The 9221-nt window shown below is 47.8% G+C and overlaps 1 protein-coding gene across 5 annotated transcripts in view; it reads left to right on the forward strand.

Annotated features, from left to right (window-relative positions):
- The window catches only part of LOC135521831 (myosin-10-like), an 81601-nt gene that overhangs the window by 62994 nt on the left and 9386 nt on the right, over positions 1–9221 (forward strand). For all 5 annotated transcript variants that reach the window (XM_064947591.1, XM_064947587.1, XM_064947590.1 and 2 more), the window contains 14 exons: positions 211–334; positions 492–663; positions 838–1195; positions 1393–1704; positions 4018–4170; positions 4289–4537; positions 4628–4741; positions 4859–4957; positions 5190–5402; positions 5570–5731; positions 5907–6035; positions 6188–6276; positions 6997–7120; positions 7267–7475. In XM_064947591.1, the coding sequence (XP_064803663.1) occupies positions 211–334; positions 492–663; positions 838–1195; positions 1393–1704; positions 4018–4170; positions 4289–4537; positions 4628–4741; positions 4859–4957; positions 5190–5402; positions 5570–5731; positions 5907–6035; positions 6188–6276; positions 6997–7120; positions 7267–7475 (2507 nt within the window). The remainder of the gene's footprint in view (positions 1–210; positions 335–491; positions 664–837; positions 1196–1392; positions 1705–4017; positions 4171–4288; positions 4538–4627; positions 4742–4858; positions 4958–5189; positions 5403–5569; positions 5732–5906; positions 6036–6187; positions 6277–6996; positions 7121–7266; positions 7476–9221) is intronic.

Consider the following 9221-nt stretch of genomic DNA (forward strand, 5'->3'; position numbering starts at 1 on the left):
GGGTTGACTCAGCTGGACAGGACAGAAGGGCTTTATAGAAGCTTACTAACCCAGGGTTGACTCAGCTGGACAGGACTGAAGGGCTTTATAGAAGCTTACTAACCCAGGGTTGACTCAGCTGGACAGGACTGAAGGGCTTTATAGAAGCTTACTAACCCAGGGTTGACTCAGCTGGAACTTAATTTATCCATGTTGTCTTTGGTCTCTCAGGAGAAGAAGCACCTGGAGGAGAGGTTGAATGAGGTGACAGACTCACTGACCGAGGAAGAGGAGAAGACCAAGAGTCTCAACAAACTGAAAAACAAACAGGAAGCAGTCATTGCTGACCTGGAAGGTAAAGCTTGTTCCTAACTGATGGCACTTGTTATGCATACTTAACGTTATGACATACATTTGATGAACTTGCTGCACACTCAACACTTTTTCAGATACTTGTCCTGGTATGAATTATTTTTCTATTTTCTTTCTCTTCTTCCCCCTCGCTCCTGTAGATCGGTTGAAGCGTGAGGAGCAGGGTCGTCTGGAGCAGGAGAAGTGGAGGAGGAGGATGGAGGGAGAAGCCGTGGAAGCCCAGGAGCAGCTCTCTGACCTGGGACTACTGTCCGCTGAACTCAGGGGCACCCTGGCTCAGAGAGAGAAAGATATCACAACCCTACAGGGGAGGTGAGAGGAAGTCTATACTGTATATTCACACACCTTGAGAAGAGTGGAAATATCAACCCCCTCATTTGCATAGTGTTACAAAACTGCTTTCTCTCTCGATAATGGTAATCGAAACAGTTCTAGCACAGTGCCTTGCAGAACACCATATTTGACTTCTCTCTCTCTTTCTCCCAGATTGGAGGAGGAGGGTGCACGAAGGACTGAGGCTCAGAGGGCTCTGAGAGAGGCCATGTCTCAGGTGTCAGAGCTGAAGGAGGAAGTGGAGAATGAACGAGGGATGAGAGAGAGGGCAGAGAAACAGAGGAGAGACCTGGGGGAGGAGCTGGAGGCCTTGAGGACAGAGCTGGAAGACACACTGGACACCACGGCGGCCCAGCAGGAACTCAGGTCTCGTAGAGAGGCAGAGCTGGGGGAACTCCAGAGGTGTGTTGAGGGGGAGACGAGACGTCACGAGGCCCAGCTCTCAGAGCTCAGAGTCAAGCACTGCTCTGCCATAGACAACCTGCAGGAACAACTGGACAACAGCAAGCGGGTGAGTCAAACACAGAATGGAGCCTATGCAGTGACTCTCTGTGCATATTGGGTGTGATATTCCCACAGTACAGTGTCGGTAGTGACTCCTGCATGTTATTCTCTCTCTGTAGACTGGTCACTGACACGTCTGTAACGTAGTGTTTCTATGCGTATGGTATGTATGTAGTCATTCCTGATGTTATATGGTCTCCCCAGGCCCGTCAGTCCCTAGAGAAGGCCAAGACTCTATTAGAGGATGAGAGGGTGAGCTTGGCCTCAGAGCTGAAGTCCCTGCAGGGGGGCCGCATGGAGAGTGAGAGGGGCCGCAAGAGGGCAGAGGGCCAACTCCAGGAGCTGACCGCACGCCTTGCACAGGCCGACAGAGAGAGAGAGGAGAGAGAGGAGCGACTGCACAAGCTACAGTCTGAGATGGAGACCCTCTCTAGTTCTCTCTCCTCCTCTGACTCCAAATCGCTCCGTCTCAACAAGGAGGTCAGCAGCCTGGAGAGCCAGCTCCACGACGCTCAGGTACACACACACACATACACACACACTGCCAACTCCTTCATCCTCTGTTTTTAATCAAATCAAATTTTATTTGTCACATGCACCGAATACAACAGGTGTAGTAGACCTGTCACAGGACTTTCATAATTCCTATATGTGTTCATTAATTAAATACACTCTGTCTGTTTTTAAGAATTTGTAAGGTTCTTATTTGTTATTTGTATAAAATAGACAGGGACCAGTCTTATCAAAATTATATAATAGTATTTATTCTCAGAGCGCGCTGCCATGGAACCACGAACAACAGTTTATATACAAAATATGACGTCATCGGTTATAAAATATCCTTCCTCCTATCGACCAGGACAAAGCAGGTTCAAAAGTTTATTCCAACCTCCTAGCGCACACCCACACACATCAAGATTAACTTCTGAAGTCTCACCATTATCCATCACTATTCAGCAGACAGTTCCAGATCATGAAAACCTAGGGAGGCACTCACTGCCTTATCTAAACATCCCAGAGCTGAGTTGAGTCGGTTCAACCACAGGTTAACAACCCTTTCTGCTTACTTAAAGACCCACAACCCATTCCTCCCCAACCTAGTTGGAATGGTGTATATTATGTTTCATTACTCCTTGTTCATGCTACATAATTCCTTCCTTATGAACTAACATTATTAGATCAGATATTGTAAAACAGGGTAGAGTTCAATTAGTTATAGTTCTATTTAAATGTAGATATTGTTTAGTCATTATTCATAAAATTCCAATCAAGACCTTACTGTGAAATGCTTACAAGCCCTTAACCAACAATGCAGTTTTAAGAAAAATAAGAGTTAAGAAAATATTTAGTAAATAAACTAAAGTAAAAATTAAAAGAACAATAATCTGGCTATATACAGGGGGTACCGGTACCGAGTTAATCTGCAGGGGTACAGGTTAGTCGAGGTAATTGAGGTAATATGTACATGTAGGTAGATGTAAAGTGACGATGCATAGATTATAAACAGAGAGTAGCAGCAGTGTAAAAAAAGGGGGGTAATGCAAATAGTCCAGGTAGCCATTTGATTAGCTGTTTAGCAGTCTTATGGCTTGGAGGTAGAAGCTGTTAAGAAGCCTTTTGGACCTAGAATTGGCGCTCCGGTACCGCTTGCCGTGCAGTAGCAGAGAGAACAGTCTATGACTAGGGTTGTTGGGGTCTTTGGCAATTTTTAGGGCCTTCCTCTGACACCACCTGGTGGAGAGGTCCTGGGTGGCAGGAAGCTTGGCCCCAGTGATGTACTGGGCCGTACGCACTACCCTCTGTAGTGCCTTGTGGTTGGAGGCCGAGCAGTTGCCATACCAGGCGGTGATGCAACCAGTCAGGATGCTCTCGATGGTGCTGCTGTGGAACTTTTTGAGGATCTGAGGACGTATTCCAAATCTTTTCAGTCTCCTGAGGGGTAATGGGTTTTGTCGTGCCCTCCTCACGACTGTCTTGATGTGCTTGGACCATGTTAGTTTGTTGGTGATGTGGACACCAAGGAACTTGAAGCTCTCAACCTGCTCCACTACAGCCCTGTCGATGAGAATGGGGGCGTGCTCGGCCCTCCTGTTCCTGTAGTCCACAATCAACATCTTTGTCTTGATCACATTGAGGGAGAGGTTGTTGTCCTTGCACCACACTGCCAGGTCTCTGACCTCCCTATAGGCTGTCTCATCGTTGTCGGTGATCAGGCCTACCGCTGTTGTGTCATCAGAAAACTTAATAATGGCGTTGAAGTCGTGCCTGGCCGTGCAGCCATGGGTAAACAGGAAGTACAGGAGGGGACTAAGCACACACCCCTGAGGGGCCACTATGTTGAGGATCAGCATGGAAGATGAGTTGTTACCTACCCTTACCACCTGGAGGTGGTCCGTCAGGAAGTCCAGGATCCAGTTGCAGAGGCAGGTGTTTGGTCCCAGGGTCCTTGGCTTAGTGATGAGCTTTGTGGGCACTATGGTGTTGAATGCTGAACTGTAGTCAATGAATAGCATTGATGTTCCTTTTGTCCAGGTGGGAAAGGGCAGTGTTGAGTGCAATAGAGATTGTTTCATCTGTGGATCTGTGGTGGTCAGGGAGACACTTGGGCACAGGGACTATGGTGGTCAGGGAGACACTTGGGCACAGGGACTATGGTGGTCAGGGAGACACTTGGGCACAGGGACTATGGTGGTCAGTGAAGACACTAGACAGTTTGTACACGTCCTGGTAATCCATCTGGCCCTGCGGCCTTGTGAATGTCGACCAGTTTAAAGGTCTTACTCACATCGGCTACGGAGAGCGTGATCACTTTCCTGCTTTCACTCTCAGGAGCTACTTCAGGATGAGACTCGTCAGAAGCTGGCTCTGGGCTCCAGGGTGAGAGCTCTGGAGGAGGAGAGGAATGGACTGATGGAGAGAGTGGAGGAGGAAGAGGAGAGAGCCAAGGATCTCTCCAGACAGATACAGACTCACACTCAGCAGGTAATCATCATTGTGTAAAAAAAAAACTTTCCTCTAGATTATAATATAAAACATGTTGAGTTGTCTTCTACAGTAAGTCTATCTTCCTCCTCACATCACTCCCTCTCTCCCTCTCTAGCTGGCTGAGTTGCGGAGGCAGTCGGAGGAGGTGAATGGGGCGGTGGAGGCAGGAGAGGAGACCCGTAGGAAACTGCAGAGAGACCTAGACCAGGCCGTCCAGAGAGAACGACAGAAGGAGGAGGAGAAAGAACGCGTGGAGCGACAGAGGGAGAGGCTGAGGGAGGAGATAGAGGACATGACCCTGGCCCTGCAGAGAGAGAGACAGAACTGCACCACCCTGGAGAAGAGGCAGAAGAAGTTTGACCAGGTCAGATTTCAGGGGTTAGAGGTTAAAGGTGAGAGGTAACCATAATGACATAATGTCCCGTGATGTAACCCCTGCCGTTTGCCCCCTCAGTGCCTGTCAGAGGAGAAGGCGGTGAGTGCCCGGCTGGCTGAGGAGAGAGACAGGGCCGAGGCAGACAGTAGAGAGAAGGAGACACGCTCCCTGGCACTGGCACGAGCCCTGCAGGTACCACTGGAGTGACTACACACATTATTATCCAGTTATCAGCATAAAAAGTTGTTTTTATGTTCATCTAAATAATAGTGAGTGTTGATACCTCATTGTTCCCATCCACACTTACAGGAGGCCCAAGATCAGAGGGACGAGCTGGAGAGATCTAACAAGCAGCTCCGCATAGACATGGAACAACTAGTCAATCAACAGGATGACGTGGGGAAGAATGTACGTGTGTGTGTGTGTGTGTGTGTGTGTGTGTGTGTGTGTGTGTGTGTGTGTGTGTGTGTGTGTGTGTGTGTGTGTGTGTGTGTGTGTGTGTGTGTGTGTGTGTGAGAATGTGTGTGAGAATGTGTGTGAGAATGTGTATGAGAATGTGTGTGAGAATGTGTGTGAGAATGTGTGTATTTGTATTACAGAGTGAAAGTGTATCTCACACATTTCTCTCCTCCTGTGTCAGGTGCATGAGTTGGAGCGTTCCCGCCGGGCCCTGGAGACAGAGGCAGAGTCCCTGCGCACTCAGACCCAGGAGCTGGAGGAGGAGCTGGGGGAGGCGGAGAACTCCAGGCTGAGGCTCGAGGTCACCCTCCAAGCCCTCAGGGCCCAGTTTGAGAGAGAGATCAGCACCAAGGAGGAGAAAGGAGAGGAGAAGAGGAGGTCTCTCAACAAACAGGTATGGAGAGAAGAGAGAAGAAGAGAGAAGAAGAAGAGAGAAGAAGAGGAGTGTATCAAGCCTGAATATGGGGAGACAGTTATTCATTTGCTAAACTTCTCTCTTTCTCTGCCGTTCCCTTTCTTTCCATCCCCCTCTCCTCTTCTCTTTCTCTCCTTCCCCCCCAGGTGAGGGAGTTGGAGACCCAGCTAGAGGAGGAGAGAAGTCAACGCTCTCAGGCCATGTCCGTCAAGAAGCAGCTGGAGGGGGAGCTACAGGAGGCTGAGGCCCAGGTGGAGACAGCCAATCGCGGCAGGGAGGAGGGGCTTAGGCAGCTACGGAGACTGCAGGTAAGCTACACCCCCCTTCTCTCTTTCTTTCTAATGCTGCTTGCTCGGTCTGAAATTAGATGCTGTGCAGTTAACTGATATATAAACCACAGCTATAATGAGAATGGTAAGGGTCCCAGCACAGAGCCTTGTGGAAAACCATATTTAATCAACCCTCCTTTTCGTTCTCTCTCAGGTTCAGATGAAGGAGGTGCTTCGTGAGCTGGATGAGTCCAAGCTGGCCCGTGACGAGGTGGTCGTCCAATCAAAAGACACAGAGAAGCGCTTGCAGACCTTGGAGGCGGAGTTACTGCAGCTTACAGAGGTGTGTGTGCTGGTGTGTGTGTGAGAGATTTGCGAAGACACAAACTCTTGTGTTTTAGGATACTAACGTCCTCTTTCTCTCTCTCTTTCTCTGTCTCTCCTTATGTCTGTCTCTCTCTTTCTCTCTCTCTCTGACTCTCTCTCTGTGTGTAGGATTTATCAGTGTCTGAGAAGATGAGGAGACAGGCCCAGCAGGAGAGAGATGAGATGGCTGATGAGATCGTCAACAGCTCTACCGGGAAGTCAGTGTCTCTCTTTCTATTTTCCTTTCTGTATGTATGTGTACTCATGTGTGTGTATTACTGTGTATTATGCGTGTGTATTACTCACGGTGTGTGTATTACTGTGTATTATGCGTATATATTACTCACGGTGTGTGTATTACTGTGTATTATGCATGTGTATTACTCACGGTGTGTGTATTACTGTGTATTATGCATGTGTATTACTCACGGTGTGTGTATTACTGTGTATTATGCATGTGTATTACTCACGGTGTGTGTATTACTGTGTATTATGCGTGTGTATTACTCACGTTGTGTGTATTACTGTGTATTATGCATGTGTATTACTCACGGTGTGTGTATTACTGTGTATTATGCATGTGTATTACTCACGGTGTGTGTATTACTGTGTATTATGCATGTGTATTACTCACGGTGTGTGTATTACTGTGTATTATGCATGTGTATTACTCACGGTGTGTGTATTACTGTGTATTATGCGTATATATTACTCACTTTGTGTGTATTACTGTGTATTATGCATGTGTATTACTCACGGTGTGTGTATTACTGTGTATTATGCATGTGTATTACTCACGGTGTGTGTATTACTGTGTATTATGAATGTGTATTACTCACGGTGTGTGTATTGCTGTGTATTATGCGTATATATTACTCACGGTGTGTGTATTACTGTGTATTATGCGTGTGTATTACTCACAGTGTGTGTGTTGTCAGGTCGGCTCTGTGTGATGAGAAGCGGAGGTTGGAGGCGCGAGTCACTCAGCTGGAGGAGGAGTTGGAGGAGGAGCAAAGCAATGCTGAACTAGTGGCCGAGAGACACAGGAAGACTACACTTCAGGTACACACTCTCACACACTTACCCCTACACACACACACATACAGACACACACACACACACACAGTATACGGGACTCGATTTACATTTGTCCATTTTTCTTGGTTTTAATCTCCCTTTCTATCCCTCTGTCTCCCCTCCCTCTCCAGGTGGAGACTCTGACGGTGCAGCTGCAGGGAGAGAGGACCCTGGGCCAGAAGGCTGAGGGGGCCAGGGAGGCTCTGGAGAGGCATAACAAGGAGCTGAAGCTGAAGCTGGGAGAGATGGAGGGAGCTGTCAGGGGAAAACACAGGCTCAGTGTCGCCGCCCTGGAGGCCAAGATGGACGGCATGGAGGAGCAGCTGGAGCAGGAGAGACAGTGAGGGGAACACACATTCTCTGGATTTCTCCTCACACTTCTTCTCTTGCCTTGTTCCTTTCCTCTCTCGCCTTGTTCCTTTCCTCTCTCGCCTTGTTCCTTTCCTCTCTCGCCTTGTTCCTTTCCTGTCTCGCCTTGTTCCTTTCCTCTCTCGCCTTGTTCCTTTCCTCTCTTGCCTTGTTACATTCTTCTCTCGCCTTGTTACTTCTTCTCTCGCCTTGTTACTTCTTCTCTCGCCTTGTTCCTTTCCTCTCTCGCCTTGTTCCTTTCCTCTCTCGCCTTGTTCCTTTCCTCTCTCGCCTTGTTACTTCTTCTCTCGCCTTGTTACTTCTTCTCTCGCCTTGTTACTTCCTCTTTTGCCTTGTTCCTTTCCTCTCTCGCCTTGTTACTTCTTCTCTCGCCTTTTTACTTCTTCTCTCGCCTTGTTACTTCCTCTCTCGCCTTGTTCCTTTCCTCTCTCGCCTTGTTACTTCTTCTCTCGCCTTGTTCCTTTCCTCTCTCGCCTTGTTACTTCTTCTCTCGCCTTGTTACTTCTTCTCTCGCCTTGTTACTTCTTCTCTCGCCTTGTTCCTTTCCTCTCTTGCCTTGTTACTTCTTCTCTCGCCTTGTTACTTCTTCTCTCGCCTTGTTACTTCTTCTCTCGCCTTGTTACTTCTTCTCTCGCCTTGTTCCTTCTTCTCTTGCCTTGTTACTTATTCTCTCACCTTGTTACTTCCTCTCTCGCCTTATTCCTTTCCTCTCTCGCCTTGTTCCTTTCTTCTCTCGCCTTGTTCCTTCTTCTCTCGCCTTGTTACTTCTTCTCTCACCTTGTTACTTCTTCTCTCGCCTTGTTACTTCTTCTCTCGCCTTGTTACTTCTTCTCTCGCCTTGTTACTTCTTGTCTCGCCTTGTTACTTCTTCTCTCGCCTTGTTCCTTTCCTCTCTCGCCTTGTTACTTCTTCTCTCGCCTTGTTACTTCTTCTCTCGCCTTGTTACTTCTTCTCTCTCGCCTTGTTACTTCTTCTCTCGCTTTGTTACTTCTTCTCTCACCTTGTTCCTTTCCTCTCTCGCCTTGTTACTTTCTTCTCTCGCCTTGTTACTTCTTCTCTCGCCTTGTTACTTCTTCTCTCTCGCCTTGTTACTTCTTCTCTCTCGCCTTGTTACTTCTTCTCTCGCTTTGTTACTTCTTCTCTCGCCTTGTTCCTTTCCTCTCTCGCCTTGTTCCTTTCCTCTCTCGCCTTGTTCCTTTTCTCTCTTGCCTTGTTACTTCTTCTCTCGCCTTGTTACTTCTTCTCTCGCCTTGTTACTTCTTCTCTCGCCTTGTTACTTCTTCTCTCGCCTTGTTACTTCTTCTCTCGCCTTGTTACTTCCTCTCTCGCCTTGTTACTTCATCTCTTGCCTTGTTCCTTTCCTCTCTTGCCTTGTTACTTCTTCTCTCACCTTGTTACTTTCTCCTCTCGCCTTGTTACTTCTTCTCTCGCCTTGTTACTTTTTTTCTCTCACCTTGTTACTTCCTCTCTCGCCTTGTTACTTCATCTCTTGCCTTGTTCCTTTCCTCTCTTGCCTTGTTACTTCTTCTCTCACCTTGTTACTTTCTCCTCTCGCCTTGTTACTTCTTCTCTCGCCTTGTTACTTTTTTTCTCTCACCTTGTTACTTCTTCTCTCGGCTTGTTACTTTCCTCTCTCGCCTTGTTACTTCTTCTCTCGCCTTGTTACTTCCTCTCTCGGCTTGTTACTTCTTATCTCGCCTTGTTACTTCTTCTCTCG

This window comes from Oncorhynchus masou, chromosome 30 (assembly GCF_036934945.1).
Source record: "Oncorhynchus masou masou isolate Uvic2021 chromosome 30, UVic_Omas_1.1, whole genome shotgun sequence".
NCBI classification, from domain to species: domain Eukaryota; kingdom Metazoa; phylum Chordata; class Actinopteri; order Salmoniformes; family Salmonidae; genus Oncorhynchus; species Oncorhynchus masou.